Source organism: Podarcis melisellensis (genome assembly GCF_964234715.1).
Source record: "Podarcis melisellensis genome assembly, chromosome: 8".
NCBI lineage: Eukaryota > Metazoa > Chordata > Lepidosauria > Squamata > Lacertidae > Podarcis > Podarcis melisellensis.
In genome coordinates, this window is record NC_138540.1 from 45,679,059 (window position 1) to 45,700,426 (window position 21,368).

General features: G+C 43.8%; 2 protein-coding genes and 1 long non-coding RNA gene across 3 annotated transcripts in view; all 3 read right to left on the reverse strand.

The window, feature by feature from the left end:
• LOC309375068 overlaps window positions 1–21,368 on the reverse strand; it is a 605,268-nt gene that overhangs the window by 43,587 nt on the left and 540,313 nt on the right. The window lies entirely within an intron of this gene.
• On the reverse strand, window positions 1,982–6,926 carry LOC309374997 (uncharacterized protein). The gene is made up of 2 exons (XM_081920334.1): window positions 6,434–6,926; window positions 1,982–4,099 (listed from the first exon to the last, which is right to left on the reverse strand). The coding sequence occupies exons 1-2, from the start codon at window positions 6,764–6,766 to the stop codon at window positions 2,663–2,665; spliced, it is 1,770 nt and encodes a 589-aa protein (XP_081776460.1). The 5' UTR covers window positions 6,767–6,926; the 3' UTR covers window positions 1,982–2,662.
• Window positions 13,346–21,368, reverse strand: part of BEAN1 (brain expressed associated with NEDD4 1) — a 45,615-nt gene continuing 37,592 nt past the window's right edge. Inside the window, exons 5-6 of the mRNA XM_081920429.1 lie at window positions 20,813–20,945; window positions 13,346–13,845 (exon numbers count right to left, since the gene is read on the reverse strand). Coding sequence (XP_081776555.1) covers window positions 13,491–13,845; window positions 20,813–20,945 — 488 coding nt within the window. The 3' untranslated portion in view covers window positions 13,346–13,490. The remainder of the gene's footprint in view (window positions 13,846–20,812; window positions 20,946–21,368) is intronic.

Consider the following 21,368-nt stretch of genomic DNA (forward strand, 5'->3'; position numbering starts at 1 on the left):
GAGATCTCATGAGAGAGAATGCAGCCCTTCAGATAGCCTGGGCCTAAAATGCATACTGTGTGCAGATCTCCTATACAGTGGTATCTCGGGTTACAAACAGGAAGTAGTACCTCGGGTTAAGAACGTTACCTCAGGATGACAACAGAAATTGTGCGCCGGCGGCGTGGCGGCTGTAGGAGACCCCATTAGCTAAAGTGGTACCTCAGGTTAAGAACGGTTTCAGGTTAAGAACGGACCTCCAGAATGAATTAAGTTCATAACCGGAGGTACCACTGTACGTATTCTGTCTTTCATTGGCAACCTAAGCCTAGTTGAAATAAGTGTGAATGTGGGTACAAAATACTTCCAGTACAGAATATATCCCACTCGGGACACACTCCCATTGCAATGGAACAAGAGTATAAGTTGCTTTATTTTTAATGTGTATGTTTTTGTCCAGATGGCTACCTAATCTGTGTAAACCTTTTCAAGAGTGTTTATGGAAAGTAACTGCAGGGTTTCGAAAACGCAGTGTCTCAAAAACATTTTAACATTCCTTCTACTACTTCATTAAATTTCTAGTGCTGTTTAAAGACATCTCTTGAATACTTATTTATATTAAACAGAGCAGTTTTAAAGCAGTTTGCTTAATTTATTCTCTTTGGAACACTGATTTCTGAGGTATAACGGATCTTAACTCTCTCTTAGATGAATGGGCTAGTTTTGAAATACTGGTGGAAAAAACCCACAGCAAACCCCTAGAGGAAGTGTTCTTGGGATTTTATTCAAATATACTTTTACACTTCTGAGCTGGGATAAGACTGAATAAAAATCCAAATGCCCAGCAGAGGAATTTATAATTAGCTAGTTTAATGGTATTGCCAAATGACCTGATTTATGTCACATTAACCTAGAAACATTGCGGTCATGTTCCAGATTTATAAACCATAAAAGATGCAACGTTTTCCAAACATGTATAATTGTAACCAAAAGAAGACACTAGTCACCAGTCAACTTTCATCTGTTACTTGGATTGAAACGTCATCTGGGATTCGATCCTAAGATCCAGTTCACATGTGCATGTTCATTACCTGGTGACTTAGCAATGCGAATTGTCACTGACGAAATCCCCAATCTAGCCCCTTATCTGCATTCTCTTTAATTCCAACGTTAGGACTTCATATGCAATTTGCTTGCTTGTGTGTGTGTTTGTCAGTGGTCTTCCATACATAATAGAATGCAGTGCTATGCCAGTCACATTCATTCTGTAATGCTAAGCCTTTCCCGCTAGACAGTAGCATCTTTATTATGGAGACTGACCCCTCGTGAGAAGGGCCATAGCTCAGTGGTAGAGCATGGGCTTTGCATTCCAAAGATCCCAGGTTCAATCCCCAGCATTTCCAGGTAAGGCCGTGAGCCCTTCACAAAGCCCTGGAGAGCTGTTGCCTATCTGTGTAGGTAATACTGAGCTAGATAGACCCAACAGTCAGACACTGTCTAAGGCAGCTTCCTATGTTGCTAGATGGGAGTGCAACTGCTTATGTAGCCATGACTGGCTGTCAAGAGTTTACCTGGCAATGGTGTTGGTTGGGAGCTGCCACTTTAATTCCCCGCAACGTTCCAGTGTAGCATTATATCAGGGTCATTGTGGGAAATGAAAGGAGTACAGCAACTAAATTCAGCTGCTTGGAGCAGTGTTGTCCAAAAAATTAAAGGGCAGGAGTCAGCAATAAGCCCAGCCAAGGCATGGGACCCCATCAACTGCCAGAGGTTAATGCAGCTTCTAGTTCCTAAAACCTGTATGAGCCTTCTCCCATTTTTCTGTTCTCTGCAACTTTCTGGGATGCATCCCTTTTGCCACTTGGAAAATACAGATAGGATTGATGTGCCTGCTTCTGATCGCCTGGCTCCACAAACCTATAGGTTCCCATTGCCTTCTGTGTTAACATTTTTGGGTTGTGTGTATTGCATTTACTTTTGTAAAGATTACAGGGAGAGAAAATCATTTTCACACTTTTATTCCAAAAAAACCCCAACAACTCCCTCCCCCCCCATTGATGCAGAAATAGTTTAGCAGAGAAATTTTATTCTTCTACAGAGGCCCACCAGTTTGCAAACACTGACAAGCCACCCTTTTTTAGCAAGTCTACCCATTTCACTTATACAGTCTGTGTTCTGCTTGAAATTTAAATCCAGCTGTTTGTGCAATAAGTGAGAAGGAGAGGGCTAGGGGTTCATGACTTAGCAGGTACCTATTGATTTTTGTAGGGGTCTTTGTTGGGAACGCAAGCACAAAATCGTCTTGAGTAATGTTATTGGGACTAACTAGGAGAAAGGGAGCATCATGGCGTTGGTATGGGATATATATCTCAGTAAGGTTTAGGTGAGTGTTCTTTTTTCCTGCTATAGGACAGTACAGTCCTACATAAGTGTACACAGAAGTAGATCTTAATTAAGTCGAGTATTTAATAAATAGGCACAAGATTTGGCTGCTTTATTATTGTACCTCAATAGATTCCTTCTGCCCTCCTCTGCTTTCCTCTAAACTCCACTAAAGGCAAATGATGGTTGTGGAATGACATAGAAGGAAGCTGCTTGGCACAAGGCAATCCACCACTTACACCCTCCGTTCTCAAGAAGCCACCTGCCGTTTGGATGCAAAAGGCTTTGTTTGACTAATTTCTTAATCATCTTTGTTTATAATGACATAACCTTCTGGGCTAGTTTCATTCACTGGTACAACACAACGATCGGAGTCTGAAAAAGAGGAGTGACATCCTTCCCCTCTGCACTGAATGTTTGCTGGAGCACCGCCATGATATCCAACCTCAGGGTGGGTGATACAAGTTGAGTTGGGTGGTTCACCCATGTGCCTAAGGTACTCCGCAGCTTCCCCTGCTCCCGGAATGCCTACCAGAAGTCTCTCATAACCTGAACCACCTGTGGGACAATTGCACCCAGCAATATCGCAGAAGAGCTCTGATGAGTAGAGGTCAACGTTGAAGCCCTCTCTATCCCCACCAGGTTGGTCTGAAAGTTTCATCCTAGAATGTTGCAGTTCCTGGATGCCTCTCTTGCTACTTAGGAATTCTGGCCCTGCTGTTTCCTCTACGGGATACACAAGACTCTCTACACCATCTTCCTTAAGATTAGCCAAGGATGAGTCACAGGTTCCCTCTTTACTTGCATTGTTGCATGCCGTGAATTTATTGTTGTGTAGCAGAGTGTTCCCTTTCAGTTCTTTTGGCTGATCTGTTGAGTCTGATCCATGAATTGCAAGGCAGCTCATGGCATCGCAGATCTGAGATTCAATAGTCTCCCGAGAGGATTCTTGGCTCCTGTAGCTATAAGGGACTTCGCTTTCCAAAGCAACATCATTAAGTATGGCTAAGGCTTGGGGGCCACTGGCACCAGGAGAAAGGAAAGTGAGTGGCCATGGTTTATTTGCTGGTGGGCCCCGCCTTGACCCAGGGAATCCTGTGTTCTGAGTCTTGTCCTCTGAGGCTTTTGGATGGGTCTCTGCAAAGTGGAGCGGCTTTTGCGCAATGACAATGTCGCTGTATTTAATCAAGAAATCCTCGCTATCAGAACTTTTGATGCAGGAGTTTGCCAAAGCACTTCCCTGGGCTTGGCTTGCATTTTGCTCACTTGTGAATTTGGAAGCAGCCAGCGGAGTCTCTTCCGTAGTCAATTCGAGAGAAAGTTCATTTCTTTGCCCACCATTTCCAGCTTCTTCAGAGGCCTGCTTGCTGTGGGTCTGCTGAAGATTAAGCATCTCACTTCTTCCTCCAATAATCATGTATTCCTTTCTCTGGCAGGGCCAGTGCTTTCTGTCTAGGTTATCTTCAGGAGAGCAATGGTTTTGGGCTCTTCTCTTCTGTAGGATATCCACCAGATCGCTGTCTCTTACATCCTCTGCAATTTCAAGGAGGTCTTCACACTGGATTCGTGCAAGGAATATTTCAAAGGCAGCTTGTTCTGTTTCCTCCTCACTGAGCTTCTTGGCCAGTGAAAACTCTGTGGTGGTAGTTGCAACGTAGCCAATTTCCTTCAGTAGCTTTTCTACTACGCCTTCTGGGAGAACAGATTGCACATAGTAGACAAAATTTCCTGTAAAAGTCTGGGGAGGGGGGGAGAAGAATGATGTTAGGAAACAAGATGGATGGGGAAAACCAAGCACTCGGTACTGCTATGGGTTGTTGTAGCCCATACAATGCTCTACAATGTTGGAAGAACCATAGCTCAGTGTTAGTGCCCAAGCTTTGCATGTAGAAGGTTCCAAGTACAATTCTTAGCACCTGAATACTGAAAAATTCAGGACACAAAAGAAAAGTACTTATTCACACAACACAAACTACAGGATCCACTCTGTCAGCTTCCAATGACTACTAGAACTTCAGCCTTTCCTTACTCCTGTTTTTCTTTATGGCATGGCTGGGGAACCTTTGACACCCCCCCCCCCAATGATGCTGTTAGGACTGGGTATTGTCACTTCCAGCCAGCATGGCCAATGGTCCACAGATGGTGGGAGCTGTCATCCAGCAACATCTGGAGAGACACAGATTCCCTGTCTCTGCTTCCCCCAGCACTCCAATTCGAAATGTGCCCATTGTTCCGAAAAGGTAGGTGGCCCCTGTTCCAGGCCTTATGGACAAATTAAAAACAAACAAATCACCTGGTTCAGATTGAATCTACTAAAAAGTTCTTAAAAGGACTCAAATGTGAAATTGCCCATCTTTTAACAAAGATGACCTTGTCCCCAAAAACATCTTCAACACCAGAGGACTTAAAATAAGGAGAGGCAGTGCTTCCCATGGGGTTACTCAAAGGTACGCAGTACTGGCACCTCTTTTTTTGTTAAATAGTGTGGCACTTACTGTAACAAATTCATGGTGAATAGTGGCACCCAATTTTCTAGAAAAACAGCATTGAGAAGAGGGAGATATCCAGGAAATTAGCACACCTGTTGTCTTAGCATCCCTGTTCTGGGAAAACTGGTGGAAATAGATAATTATCAAGCATGCAGAAGAACAAGTGCTGCTGAAAAAGAACCAGTATGGCTTCCTCAAGGATAAGTCCTATCTAATGATAATTTTCCAGAGTCTAAAAAAGTTTGTGGGATTTGCAACATAGCAACTTTCTGCTTGTACAATAAGCAGAACCTGTCACCAAATATGTTATGCAGGTACAGCACAGCTTAGGAAATAACAGGATTTCCCAAGAAAGGCAGAGAAACCCATCTGTGAAATGGAACAGCTTACCTGAACCCTATTAGAATGGTCAATGACAGTAAGGAAAAGGTGCCCATGGAAACAATCCTAATAGCACACTTTTCACTGTGTGCCAATTTTGTGTGAAATGAAAGGCACCCCAACTGTTGTTTTTCCTCCTTCAATTCTGCAACCCCTCCCTCTAAGTTCCTCTTTCTGCCCATGATGATTTCTTTACCTTCCCTCATGAAGGTGAAAATGTAAGATGGGGGAAAACAGTGGTGCGGCAACCTGTGGTCCTACAAAGAAGATGGAGTCTAACAATATTTGTTTTGCTTGACACAAGTAGCCATATGTGGCATCCTCCAGATGTTTCTGCATGAAAATATGGTGCAATAGTTAGTGTGTTGGACTAGGGACAGGGAGGCCCGAGTTCAAATCCCCACTCAGCTGCAAAGCATACTGGGTGATCCTTGGGCCAATCAGTCTAACCTGCCTCACAGGGTTGCTGTGATGATGTAATGCAGGGAGTGGAGAGAATTGGACAAGGAATGGGGAGGCTCAGGGCAGATCCACACGCCACATTTAAAGCATATCCAACACACTTTTTAAGGCACAGGACTTCCCCCAAAGTATCCTGGGAACTGTTGTTTGTCAACAACAATCAAGGATGCTAGTAAGGACACCTCTGTGAGGGGGAAACTGCAGACCCCAGGATTCTTTGGGGGGGGGGAAACAATGTGCTTTAAATGTGCATTTAATAATAATAATAATAATAATAATAATAATAATAATAATAATAATAATAATACTTTATTCTTTATACCCCGCTCATCTGGCTGGGTTTCCCCAGCCACTCTGGGCGGCTTCCAACAAAAGATTAAAAATACATTAAAACGTCAGTCATTTAAAATTTCCCTAAACTGGGCTGCCTTCAGATGTATGCTTTCATGTTCAAATCCCCCCCTCTCCTGCAAAGCTTACTGGAGTGATCATTGGACTAGCCACTGCCTCTCAACCTAGGCCTGCCTCACAGGGTTGCTGTGAGGATGCAATGGGGCGGGAAGAACCAGGTACACCACCTTGGGAGGAAAGAGTGGGGGTAACAATGCAAAAATAAAACAAACTTCCCCCACCCCATGTCTGGCTGGGGTCGATGGGACCTCTAGGGCAGCAAGCCCTGGAGGGCATCGCCTTAGCTTGCCCCTGCTGCTTCCTCCAAGGGGACCCGGCTGCCCGCTTACCTTGAGCGACTTGATCTCTTTCCTCCACGGGGAGAGGAAGAGGTTGACGCAAATCAGCTCCAGGAACTCGAAGGCTTTGAGCAGCTTCCGAAAGACGACGCCCCCCGTCTCCCCCTTGGCCGCCAGGCAGCTCTGGGCGAGGCCGGCGACGTCGAAGCCCCCCGGAGCCCCCGCCAAGCCGGGCTCCGAGGCCAGCAGGCGCCGCGCGCGGCTCTTCACGGCCGCCTCGTTGCAGACCAGAAGTTTCCCTTCCGCCCCGTTGGCGCGGTAGAAGGCGAGGTAGTCCCGGAGCAGCTCTGGCGCGGCGCCCGCCCCGGCCGCGGGTCTCTTCATCGCGCCCAGCCAGCCTGCGCGGGAGGCGGAGACGACGCCTTCTCCCTTGAAATAAGGGCAAGAGGGGCTGAGGTTTTTTAGATAAAAAATTAAGGCACAAACGCGCACACACACACAACGTGCCCGAGCACTTTTAAGGACTCATCCGGACGGAGGAAGTTGTGGCTACATCGGAGCTCGCTCTGCTTCAGCCTCTTCATTGGCCTGCTCATTGATCTGCCTGGGATTTAAATGGCTACGCCGGCTGTCAGTCAAGGGTGGATCAAAAGGACTTCGTTGCCGACCCGAATCAGGAAGTGGTGGGGAATTCGAGGCGCGTCAAAACGAAAGTGAAAAGAGCCGCTTGGGATGGTGTCTGACGCTCTTGGGCGTCTGGAGTGGACGCTGGAAAGTGGCAGTCAACTTTTTTTTTACTCGGAGTAAGACCTATTGAGATGCCAACTTGCGCCTGTTGATTTCCAGTTGTGTATACAGCATATGTTCAAAATACTTTTATTAAACCACATGTCGTCCCACCGACACCCAAGAATCCTGGGAACTGTAGTTTACCCCCCACAGAGCTACAGTTCCCATTACAGTACCCTAAAAAAACAAACCTGCCAGGATTCTTTGGAGGAAATCATGTGCCTGCTCTGTGTAGACTCTAGTTGGTTACAACCCTATTTGTTGTTCCTAGGCAAAATTCAACATTTATTTTATGTTAATTCATAAATTTGTGTCCCCATCCTAGTTCCCAAAGGAGCCCAGCAATAAAACACTAGCATTAAAAATGAATCAAACTTTAAAAACTTTCAAAAACAATTTAAAACATCTAAGAACCTTTCAGAACAACCACATACTGTCACAGCTAATATTTTCAGCGTTAGTGGGACAGTGTCTTTCATCCATCAAATGCCTGGATAAATAGACATGTTTAAAAATTTCTCCTGAATGTTAATAATGAAGCAGGCAGATGGACCTCACCAGGGAGGGCATTCCACAAATGGGGGAGCCTTTGTTACTCTGCTTCAGGTGCAAAATATTGTTATGAGTTGGGAGGGTAAGTCTCCGTGAAACCTTGGGCCTCCTTCCAAGCCTTCCATCTGGTATCTGTAAAGGCAGAATGTATGCAAGGAAGCCTGCCAAACTACTCCCTTTGTCAAGGGAATGGCTTTAGCAGGCCAGTTAAGTGCTCATCAGCACCTCAGAGAATGAGCTAAGGGGTGGTGTTCTTCAGGATAGGTGGGGCATTTCCCCACATTCCCCTCACCTGGCTGGAGTCCAGATGATCCTCTTTAGCCAGAGTTGTTGTTATTGTGCGCATGAGCTAAAAAGCTGAATGCTAGAAGCTGCACACAAAGAGATTTGCTTGCACTGTGTTGGACTTTGGCAGTGGCGTAGCGTGGGTTGTCAGCACCCGAGGCAAGGCAAGTAATTTGTGCCCCCTAACCTGTGGATTTGCGCCCCCTAACCCGTGGATTTGCGCCCCCTAACCCTAAGCCCCAGATGTTGCACCCGGTGCGGCCGGCCCCCCTGCACCCCCCATGCTACGCCACTGGACTTTGGGGCTCCCCTGGAAAACTAAAGGGGGAGCAATATCTATGTAGCTGCTGTGAGCCCCTCCATCTTGTGCTCAGTGTAAATAAAGCCATATATCCCAAAAACACCAGAGTCTTCACTGACCTTAATTCCTAGGAAACTGAACCCTGGGCGGGTGTTTGGAACTGCTGGAGTCGCTCACGGCTCAGAGATTGAGGTGGCCCTCATGGGCTGAGGGTTGTTGCCCATGTTAGCTCTACTTCAAGGAGACCCACTGAAAGTGATGGAAATGACTATATTAAGCCCCATTAAAATTTCAGTGGGTCTACTCTTGAGTATGACTTAGCTGTATACAACCCTTAGTGTTAGGATTAAAAACTGGCTTTGCAATGATGTCTCTATGGAGAATTTCACCATATTCTGCCTAGCACGGTTTTTCCTGCTGCTGCAATATAATGAGGAGAAAAGTCTGCAGTTGCCCCTCTAAGGTACAGTGATTTTATCTATAGTGAGTCAGGGTATGGCATACCACAAAGACTCCGGATCTCAACCACCTGCCAAATCCTACTCCATGTCAAGTTAGCAAGATAAGTGTTTGCTTTCACGATCTAATTAGACAGCTGCTTCAAGAGTCTTCCATGAATTGACCTGTGATTACTTTTGAGTTGCAATCAACAACACCATAATGTTATAGAGCAGAAATGCCTTATTCCCCAAAGTACCAGGATGGATCTTTCAAGCATCATTTATAAATTAATAATCGTAATTTCCTTCAATAGAAATATAAAAATGGGCTTTCACATTCCAGATCTGATAATGATCCAAGATTCAAAGAGAAGAGTATTTTAGACTGAAAACACTTCAGAGTGAAAACTATGAATGAAAACAAGCAAGATCCAAACACACTGGTGTTTGAAACCAGTGGAGGTTCGCCACACCATGTAAGGAAGGTAGAACTGGATGCAATTTCCCCCCTTCTTCTACTTGTTTAAGCCTTGTTCTGGGAAAGATAAGAACGTAGAAGGCTGTTTATACTGAGTCAGACCATTGGCCCACCCAGCTAAATATAGCCTACACTAACTGGCAGCGGCCTTCCAGGCTTTCAGGCAGGGGTCTCTCCTAGTCCTACCTGGAGATGCTGGGGCTTGTACCTGGGTCCTTTTGCATGCAGAACAGATGCTGTACCACTGAGCTCTGTTCCTTCCCTATGGCCCTCACCCAGGCATGTGCGAGCAGCCAGAGCAATAGATGGAGGGGACACTGTCTGGCAGTCAAACCAGGCAATGGGGGGCGGGGGGAGGGCAGGGCTGGTCCAATGGTAGCTCAGCTAGCCTGGCTATTGTTGCATTGCAGCAGAACTGTTGGGAAGAGTGAAGGAGTGTGTCTTGCTGTCAATTTGTTGGAGATCTTGGCCACAGATCCATATAAGGCCATCATTGCTTTGCAGCTTCCAATGTCCCTAAGGTGCCACAAGCCTCTTTCTTCTGTTTTTGCCCTGGTGGACTGATATAGCTCCATCACCATAAGTGACTATTATTATTATTATTACTCCCTAATGAAAGGAAACACAGGAAGGGAATGTCTATGAATGGACACCTGTCCTACCCCCAACTTGCACACAATGACAAAAGGGAGAAGATGGAGCAGCAAAGCTTCCACTAGTCTGACCCTTTCCTTCCAGGCAATTGTACAGATTGGGCCCAGAGGGAGAGGGCAGGGGTGACTAGCAACGAGGAGGAAGGGTCACTCAGAAGGCATTTTGACTGAGGTTCCCCCTAAAACCTGTAGACCACTTTTCAATTTGCGCTCCCAAAGGGGCGAACAAATAACATGATTCCAATAAGTAAAACAGTGCAGTATCAAAATTGCTACACACACACACACACACACACACACACACACACATATACTCATTCACACATTCATTCACACTGCCCATTCAAAACTCATATACATGGTTCCCTCCCACCCCCAAATCCTAGGAACTGTAGTTTGTTAAGGGTGCTATGAGTTGTTAGGGACTCTCTCAACAAACGACAGTTTCCAGGATTCTTTGGTGGAAACATTAAAGTGGTATAAGAGGGCTTTAAATGGATGGTGTGGCTGTGACCATACTCACAGAATCATATACGAGAAATAAAAAAGCAGCAAAATAAAGCACCAGAGGGGTTTAAGTCCCGAAGTCATGGAAGCATAAAACTGTCTTTACTTGGATACAAAATTATATCACTGAGAGGGATAAACAAACAGCTTGTAAAAGGGCTTTCCAAAGTTCTGGTGCTGCAACCAAGTAGAACCTTTTTCTGGTGAAAATGAATCCACGATCCATTGAGGAGCCCATGATAATCTTCTGAACACCCCAAAATTCTTTGGAATACCATCTGAAAAACCCTTGCCTTATATCCACCTGTTGCAGCAAGGTTATGAGATAATTTGGATGTCTTTGTGGGGTTTAGATTGCATGTTACTGTTAATCACCATCCATCAACAACAAACAACATTTTTATCCTGATGCCCTTCCAAGGAACTTGGGCACAGTCTCTTTTGCACCTTTCCCACCCTCACAACATCCCTGTGAGGTAGGTGAGATGTGAGCAACTGGCTCACAGTCACCGAGGGAGCCTCACTACTGAGTAGGGATTTGAACCTGCATCTTCTCAAGTTTCTAGTCCAGCATATCACACTGGCTCCTTCCAGTCAGATTTGTGCATTTCATTGCTTTATAAAGTGGAGAAATTTGAGGGCCAAGCTAGACATGATGTTAAAATTGGCATTTAATATACAGGATTTTTTTAAAAAAGGTTTGGGGCAGGGACTGATAAGTATTGGGGTGGTAGCAGGTCTCAAGTGGGGAATTTACTCTTTTCCTTCCTGATTTTTTCTTCTTCTCTGGAGCTGCTATTTGTCATGACCTCAGAGTCTAGCAGTGATCAAGGCTCAAAGCTGGAGGGCTTACAAGTCTCCAGCTACAGAGGAAGACTAGATTCACAACTTTGAGCCTGCTCTTGGAGATCAGGAGACACTCCCCCCCCCCCCAGCTTGCCAGACAGGAGCCATTCCCTACCACTAGGGCCTGCAGTCAGAGCCAGGACTTCCACTAGCATCTTTTCCTGAGCCTAAGGAATCCAGTGCCTCCTGATGGTCACTGGTCCAGCAGTGTAGAGCATACACTGGAAGGGAGGCGATGGAATGGAGGATGAGTGCCTGTCTTCAGGCCAGAGGGTAGGCCCTTTAAGAAGTTAAAGTTATCTACAAGAGGGTGGAGCCTGGGGGAGGTAGTCTGGGAGCAGAGGCTGTAAAAAGGCTGTCTGCTCACTTGGTGCTGTCCGTGGTTCTGCAACTCCTGACCTGACTTGTTCAGGGGGACACAATACTCTATTGCAGGCTTAGGCAAACTCGGCCCCCCAGATGTTTTGGGACTACAACTCCCATCATCCACAGCTAACAGGACCAGTGGTCAGGGATGATGGGAACTGCAGTCTCAAAACATCTGAAGGGCCGAGTTTGCCTATGCCTGCTCTATTGGCATTCCCCCCCCCCCAGCGCAAATATTGGCTTTGGGATTTCCCCCAAGAATGCAGCAGGGGAGGAAAATTTTAAATCACCCTTCCACTCCTGCTGTGACCCTGATAATTATCAGCCGCTACTACCCCGCCCCAAGTTGACACTGTTTGCATTTTTTAAAAAAGAACTCTGCACATTACATGCAAATACACATTTAACATCAACTCTACTTTGGCTCTGAATAGTTGTTAGGTACAATTGCTAAACATGATCTTCACAAGCAGAGGCAGTATACCTTTGCATAGTAGACACCAGGGACACAGTAAGGCAAGGCGATCCATCACCTATATGCCTGGCTGCTTGTGAACGTGTCAGAGACAGCTGATTTGTCCCTGTCAGAAACAAAATGTTGGGTTAGATGTACCTTGGTCTTATGCAGAAAAGAAGGAGATCAGAGCTGCTTTTTAGCCTCAGTGATCCTGTGAGGGAGAAGAGGCTACAAAGCTAGCAATTTGCCAAAGGCCACCTAGCAAGCTGTGGAAGAAGGGATTTGAACACAGCTCTTCTATATTCCAAACTCAGCACTCAGATGATTGCATCACATGCCTCTTTTTAGTAAGACCTCTCCCAGTAAAAATAGGGAAATGCATATTTTCTTTTGCTTTCCAGTTCTTTGGTATGCAACATAATAATCGTGTCTCATGTCACAATAAATCTCCCCAGACAGCTTGATTACTGAGGTGGATAGGGGAAAAGGTTTGTGACAGAAAGTAGATATAATATTTGGGTTTGGAACTGGGTTAGCTCAGTTAGAAATTTAACTGGGAAGCCTCCCGCCTCATTCACTTAAATACACAAACATTTCCCTATTTATAAAATGGGGATATTCTGATACAAACTAAGGATATCTTTTTATCTCTCTTGAGCTGAACTCTACAGCTAAATGAAACACTGAATCCTCTCCTATTACTAAGTCACTGGCTTACATCTACTAACAATTCTTAAAAAGATAGATGCAACCCCTTTATCATATATTCCTTTTGTTCTAAGACATGCAAAGCACTGTAACAAACCTGACAACTAGGTTTGACCGTATGACATACATCTACATTAGAAGTATTTTAGTCCGATGTGCTTTCAAATGCTACAAAAAGACCTACAGGAGATACCCTAGCACAGGAGTTCCCAAACTGTGATCCATGGACCAAGCTTCACTCAGGTGTGTCTGTGGATTTGTGGTTGAAGACGGGAGATGGCACATCCATTGCATTAAATATCCAGATTGATTTCTGATGGTACTGTTATTGCTTCTATTGTTTTGCAATATGTTACAATAAAGAAAAGAAGCAATAAAAATACATTTAAAAGCTGTACAGCATCTCGTACAGAGCATTTCAGTTGCTACAATACGCAGAACAATCATTAAGATTGTCAGTTGGTCCATTGGGTGTGGAGGGAAGTTTGGGAACCACTGCCCTAGTAGATGCATTTATTGTTTTACATTTCAGGGGGAGAAGAACACAAAGAGGAATGTGCAGGTAAACTTTCATTTCCCCCCCTGTAAAAACAAAATCCACAAGTAGAAAATAGATAAAGTTTTGTTAAGTATTATGGGTAGGTGGGTGATTATCATTCCAGCTTATCACCCTTTCTTAGTCTTGAAGGATTCCTTCAGAAGCACAGGTCAGGAATCATTGCCCTTTTACATTATTCTGTTGAAAAAAGTCTGATAGTGTTCCGTAGAGGTTTTCAGTAAATCCAGTGGGACCAGTGGAATAGGGATGTTCTGTTCACACACAACAGTTTCGTAGGGAGGGGCAGCTTCCATCGGGAATGATGAGGATAAGGAAATGGAAGGGATGGGTTGCGGCAGGCCCTGCAGTCCGACCAAATACCCAGCATCCCTTTCTCCTGCAGCCCCTGGAGACACCTCTTCTTCCCAGGGAATGTTTATAGCGGAGTCATTCCATCGACAAGGGTCTATCAGGGAGTAAGGCGGAGGGTCATCTGTAGGAATACAGATTTGCACAGCTCCAGGCCCCACACACTCATCATAGCTGAAAGAAAACAGAGCCTCAGGTTAGCTTTGCCGCATAAATATCAGAGGAGAATTGTGCTTATAAGAGAAGAAGAAATGACAAACAGGGAGAAAAGTTTTAGCAGATGGCCTATCTATTCATAGCACTTGCTCTTAGGTTGGGAGGGACAGAACTGCCCATTTTCATTTTTCCAAGCTTAAATTCATTTCTCCATATTTCTACAGCAATTTGTAATTTAAAAAAGTTTCTCATGAAAACACAGCAGCATTTTGGAAAAAAAATGATCCCAATAATCACATTTTTGTATGCAGTTATATCTAATCTACACTTTTTTTGTAAAGCAATGTTCTCTAATATAATGCATTTTTTGTATGTTGTGTTCACAAATATATGTGTTTTTATGTACATGCATGTATATGCATTTTCGTACACATTGCAAAATTTGGCAAATCCTGAAGGATGGCTGTGTTATGAAGCTATATTGTTTTGGAAAATGCAACTTTGGTAGGTTTGCCTTCAAATGTGATCTGTACTGAATCCCCACCCTCTAATACCAAGTCACAAGAAGCAGATTATTTCAGTGTTAGGTTAGCCACACTGGCTATACAAATATTACATATCATTCTATTGATTTCTGATGTTCAGGCTCTGTGTCCTGTTGCTTTTTTTAAACTAAAATGACACCATCCACACAAAAGAGGGAGGTATATCAGCTGGGGAGAATTTCCTGAAACAGCCCAATGAGGACCTGAAACAGCCCAATGCAGGGCAGAATGTTGTTGGGGGAAACAGACTCCACACTGCAAGATTTTGCTACAGGTCCCACTGATGACAGTGATGTAAGTATGCACAGGAATGCAGTCTTAGGGATATAATTCTTGTTAGCAATCAAAACCAAGCTGTTCTAATTCACTGCAGTCCAAAACCTTGAGGCTAATGCAGGATTAATGCTTTCTGAACATACAAATGTTTACTCCCTGTGGGCTTCTGAGTAAGGTGTCTGCTTCATTGGTTTCTAATGCACAATTAAGGTTTCAAAAAGCTGTGAACACTGCTCAGATATACCTTTTGGAGGTAATGAAACATAGGATGCATTTCAGAAGCTGGCAATGACAGAAGGAAGACCCCTGGAGAAAGTCAGGGGTGGGGTGGGAGGATAGGATGAGGAAGTGGGGGGTTAGAGGAATACAAAGTTGATGAGGCAAGCATTTTTGCAAGAAAAGTAGCTGGGAATATATTAGGAACAAGGATGTTGTGCCGTTTCCTAAAGAGCCCACAATAAGAAGTTATCAAAGAGTCCATAAAAAAAGGATCTCCTGAATTAGTTTCACTGAGGTAGAGGGCTGTTATCTGTGTGAAACATGCTATTTTAGGTTCCCTACCCCAACCCCCAGGCACCAGTTGACAGAATGGTAGGTTAAATTTTACTGTAATTTTAAAGAGATGATGGGATTCTAATAACCCTACAATGAAAAGATGTCAGATTTCAATTAGAATTGTCTTTTTAAAAAACAGCATTGCGTTATAATATACATGTGTGTGAGAGGTGGATGGGAGTTGCTGCTTCCAACAGAACTGTTGAATATCTCAGAACTGAGTATCTCAGTGACGGAGCACATGCTATGTATACTGGCAAGGTCTCGGGCTCAATCCATTGCCCGGTGGTGGCAGCTTCCCACTGGGACTGGTAGGGTGGAAGGCAGGGAGCCAGAGCCAATGGCAGGTGGGGCAACACTGAGAGTATAAAGGCAACACTGAGAGTAAGGAGGAGGCTGCTGAGCAGTGCCACTCTCTGGGCTGGATGTAAGAAAGGAGGCAGATATACGAGGAGCTGGCTGGGGGCACACTGAGGTTGGCGGGGCTCTGCCCAATTGGCCCCATGGACCAGCTTCCATTGCCATGACATTTCCAGGTAGGTAGAATAATAGAACTGTAGAGCTGGAAGAGACCCTGAGGATCATCTGGTCCATCCCCTTGCAAGGTGATGAGAAAGACCTTTTCTGCCCAAGAGCCTAGACAATTGTTTCAATCTATGGCAGACAGTGCTGAACTAGCTGGATCAATGACCCAGCACATAGACAGCTACTATATATGTTCATAGCACATCCTGATTCCAATCTTGGCGGCTTGTAGTAGCAGTGTGATTTGTCATGTCTCAGTGGAAGTGACTTTACCACACAGACACACCTAGGCAACATGAAAGAGCTTACTAAACAGGCTGAAATTCGTAAGTTTTGATCTTGAGAACACAGAAGAGAGAAAATTTTGAAGATGCTCCTTTTTACACAGGCATCCCCTTGATCTTTTGATGCGAGTTTCCTATTTTAATTGCTGTGCTCTTTTAATGGGATTGTTCCATTGCATATTTTAATTATGGATGTTTAGATTCTAACATGTTAATGGGAATGTTTTATGGTGCGTTTTAATTATGGATGCTTATATTCAAATTTTTGTGTAATTGGTTGTTATATTTGTAAACTGCTTGGAAGCTTACTCTGGAATTAAGCAGTATATAAACAAACAAACAAAAAACATCTCATGCAACTAGTAAAGGGAAATCATGATAACCAGAAAGCACATGGAGCATGCTCTAAGAAGTTAGTGTGTGCATTTGTGTGTAGAGAATACAAAATCCAATCCCACTTGGACTCAAACCAGACCTGAGATCCATAGTCAGGATCTCCCCCATTTCTGGTAGCATAGAGCTGAGTGATCCTAGAGAATTGGTGAGATCGACGGAGTATCTACTCTCCAGTCACACAGATGGGAAGGATGATCCTGACACTTTTTGAAGTACAAGCTAAGAAATGACGTTGATGTTTTCCATAAGGGTTATGTGTCCAGCTCACTGTCAATGGCCAGTTCGCATGGGTAGTAACAGTCTAGGACAATATTTCAATGATGAACCAAACAAGGCTTCAAAAGGCTCATATGATAACCTTTTCATTTCACAGTTGTAGCAGGGAGAAAAGGAAGTCAGTGTTACTCAGCGTCTTGCTACCTTGCCAATAAAGTCAGTGGAACAAAAGTTATTGTCTGAATCATTTTTTGTTTTGTCTTCAGTTTGGATTCTTTTCATTACTGTTCTGTTGCTGAGTTTTAGCTGCATTTGTCATCTGTTTCTAAGGCAGAAGGAATGAAACACTGAAAATCATTTTTGCTTTTGCATAGGTTGGTTGCAGAATGTGGGTTTTCAGATTTTGAATTTTGGGACTGGGAATTGGGATGGATTTTATGCTACAGACTTTATGATGGCAGTTTTATTTTGCAGGCTCAAAGATCTCACTTACACCATATATTTAAAGGACTCATATCACTTTAACAGCCATGGTTCCCACCCCCAAGAATCCTAGGAACTGTGGTTTATTAAGGATGCTGACCTTACAGTGCTACAATTCCCAGCACCCACAATAAATTAATTACCAGAATAATTCAAGACTGTGATATTAGAGTGACTTAAAAGTATTGTGTGGATGTGACCTAGATGTTGCTGGACTGCCAACCCCCAATCAGCCAGCATGACCAATGGTTAGCTATAGTCAGCAACATTTGAAAGGGTGCAGGTCCCCAAGCACGGCTTTACTGAGACTCTAATGGAAACAGTTGTAACAGATGTTCTGGGAAGTTTTTGAGAATTTGAGACCCCTGGAAGCATTAACTGCACCAGCACAAAACAGAAACTATTGATGAAGGGCAGCCGGATATCATTTGAACCCTCCTTTACAACAACAACAACACCACTTTGCATCTGCCATTTTTAAAAAATACCTCTCACATCAAATAAATCTGCCATGCTCACAGAGATCCTGGGTCCATGAGAAAGCCATTAATTCACCTAAAGGGACGATTATAGATATCACTACCATCTAGTTAGGGTTGTCAAGACAAATTGACCGCATGGCTTCCATCTGATTGCCTTGTGAGCATGGCAGGATTATGATTTTTAAAAAAGATAAAGAAATAAAACTCAAATGAAAGCTGTAGCAATTTTCTTAAATCTAGTGTGAGAACCGATTAGGGATACATCTAGAGAGATAATCAAATTGAGTCCTAAATGAGTTTTCAGTCATTTGTACATCAAAGCAATTAAATTATTAAACACCCCTAAGGCATCTTTCATAAATTAATTTCCCAATTAGAATTTTATATAAATAGTGTTTCTGCCCTAGACGTTCTTCAGAAAACACACACACACACACACACACACACAGGCTCAGATTCATCCTGCAAACTGTTGAGTGGTTATCTGTGTCTTGCAAGGGCTTAAACCCCAGAAGATGCTAATTCTTTGCCATATGGTGACATCAGTCCTGTTTCAATACCTGTCACTTTAGCATTCCTGGAGGGATCATTTCTGGGTGAGGACCTGACAGCCCCATTTAGTTATGCAGTTGTAGACCTGAGAAGCAATGTACAGTTTGCAAGTGGTGAATTGGCCCTTAGATGTTTGGCTAGTATTACTTCATAAAATGGAGGGGATCTTAGCAAAATTGAAAAACAATTTTGCAATTCGGTATTAAAACCCTACTCCCGGCATATAACACAAAGCAAACTCTGGGTTTTCAATTTTGAACCTGAGGATGCCAGTAATGAATGAATGAATAAATAAAGTTGTGTGTGTTGTGTGTGTGTGTGTGTGTGTGTGTGTGTGTGTATGTGTATGTGTGTGTGTATGTGTATGTATGGCTTTTTCATTACTATTTGATGCTGCTCTGTTTCAAATCTTCATCTTGGATCAGTGGAGTGAAAAACCAATCACACAATTCATTTAAGAATTCAAGCTGTCCAGAGGAGACAAGTCAGCTTGCCCTTCTCATACGATAATAACTCAAACTGGATATCTATTCATTCTAAAACTGTAGTTAAATAACTGATTGTGCTTATTAATCGATTCATCAGACAGCGCCATGAATTACACCATTCAGCCCTCCTCTTTTGTTTTTCTTGCCCACCTGTGCCAAAGAGAATATGAGACACAAGGCATACCTCTTCGGCTCTGTTGGTGATTTGGAAACTATTCATTCAGCTTCCACCCTCAGAAAACTATTTTAAAAATCCATTTCTTACTCATCAACTTCTACAACATAATGCTTTCATCCATGGGAGCACTTTTGAAAAGCATTCCTTTGGAGGAATATAGGCGGGAAATATTATATTAATTTATTATTATTATTATTTTAAAAACCCACACCATTTATTTTTAGTGAATGAAAAAGCTACGGCTGGCAGAAAGCTAATGCTATTTATTCATTAAAAGCAGCAGGGTAGATTCTCAGATCCCATAACATGGAAATCCTTTGGTACAATCCAGAGGAAGTTGGGAAGGGCTGCTTTACATGGTACTTGATCTAGTGAAGCTTTATCTAAAATGCTTATAGTCAGAATGGCTATGGTCTGCCTTCACTGTTAAGAGGCAGTAGGCCACTGAACACTGAACTGCCTACAATTCCCAGAGTTCCCTGGGAAAGGAGGTATGGATTGTTAAACCACTTTAAGAAGTGTAGCTCTGTGAGGGGAAGAAGTGTCTTCAAACCACTCTCAGCACCCGAAACAACCTTCAGTTCCTAGGATTCATTAGGGGTAAGCCATGACTGTTGAAAATGGGATGAAACGGCTTTAAAAATGTGTAGTGCAGATGGTTCCTTGGAGGTAGGGAGAGGGGCAGAGACGGAAAAGAAGTGGCATAATCTTTTTAAAAAAATAATAGAGGTGCAGGTACTGCATACCATTGAGTAGCCCCTTTTTAAAAAGCACTGGGTGTAATGTGTGGGTGGTCTTTGCCTTTGCCCGAAATAATTCTGGGCCCCTACACTGTTCAGACAGCCTCATTTCTCAGTCCTTTTAACCCTGTTCTACAGTGGTACCTCGGGTTACAAACACTTTGGGTTACAAACGTTTTGGGTTACAAACTCCGCTAACCCGGAAGTAGCTGCTCTGGGTTGCAAACTTTGCCCCAGGATGCAAATGGAAATCACGTGGTGGCAGCTGCCGCGGAGAAAGCACGCCTCAGGTTAAGAATGGTTTCAGGTTAAGAATGGACCTCCGGAACGAATTAAGTTCATAACCCAAGGTACCACTGTATTGGAGAGCTAAACGAGAGAGACCATCTATTATCCTGACAAGTTGCTGTAACTACCGTGTGCTCAGCAGAAGAGCAACAAATGGAAATCTATAAAAGGAAGATAGCTACAGCCACCCCAGTTATTTATTTATTAAACGTCCATTCTCCCCGCTTTCTGCCGAAGGAGTCCAAGGCAGCAAAAAAACAAAATAGCAAAAGATACAATTAAAACAAAACAAAAAACAAAACAAAAAACCCCCAAACCAGTTAAAAACATTGAGTGGTATCTGATGCTAGTCCTATTCAGAGTAGACCCACTGAAGTTAAATGGGTATGGCTAACCTAGGTTCTGGTTCCTCAATTCTGAGTAGGCCTTAGATGGATAAAACCTATTAAAAACATTTGGGGAAAAAAGTTTTTTGTTTCATTTAAGTTCTTAAAACAAATTATACAAATATAATGATTTAATAAATAAAATTGTAATAATTTAATATTTTCAATTATTGTATTTTTTATTATAGCCAATAATTTCAAGGTTGCCAGAATCTTGGGGAGTGTAGTTTACCCCACACAGAACTACAGCTCTTAGCACCCTTAACATGTCATGGTTGTTAAAAGTGGTATAAATGTGTTTCAAATGCACCATGTGACCTGAGTCCCACTCCATCCCTGAAACTTGCCTTTGCCCTCATCACTACTCACAGCACAGACTTCCACCTGTAGGTCTTTATTGCCTTCCCATCACCTGTTTCTCCCACATCATTTATAGCAGCCACTGGGGTTTGGAGACCCTGCCTGTGTCTCTCACTAACACTCAATGCTGAGAGCATATTCTGGTGGAAGAACATTGGGACTGAACCCAGCAGAGCTGCCATTTCCACACCATTCACCCCAGTAATAAAAATGCATTCGAAAGGTGCTTACTGGGGAGGTGAGTCGGGGCAGGTGACATTGACCTGTGTCTCCACATAAGTGCTGAAATAGAAGGCTGGAGGGAACTCCTCTATGCAACTGGATCTTAGTTCTCCAACTGAGCCGCCATAGAAGCATTCTGGAGCTGGAAGAAAGAAGAAAATACTGGTCCCACAACACCGCAAACAGGCATTTTGTAGATTTAAAATTTGTATGCTGCTTTTCAGACCTAACTGCCCCCCCCCCAGATCACATCTGCACCACCCATTTTTAAAAAGCATTCTCGTATTGCTTTTAACAGCCATGACTCCCCCTCAAGAATCCTGGGAACTCTAAGCGTGTCAAGAGTTGTTAGGTAAAAGGTAAAGGTACCCCTGCCCGTACGGGCCAGTCTTGCCAGACTCTGGGGTTGTGCGCCCATCTCACTCAAGAGGCCAGGGGCCAGCGCTGTCCGAAGACACTTCCGGGTCACGTGGCCAGTGTGACATCGCTGCTCTGGCGAGCCAGAGCTGCACACGGAAACGCCGTTTACCTTCCCGCTAGAAAGCGGTCCCTATTTATCTACTTG

What these genes read in the sequence shown, in the direction of transcription:
- LOC309374997 (XM_081920334.1), bottom strand. Translation starts at nt 6,766, where the DNA reads ATGAAGAGACCCGCGGCCGGGGCGGGCGCCGCGCCAGAGCTGCTCCGG. An exon ending in AAGAGATCAAGTCGCTCAAG is followed by an intron (nt 4,100 to 6,433) that starts GTAAGCGGGCAG and finishes CCCCCTCCCCAG; the next exon opens with ACTTTTACAGGAAATTTTGT.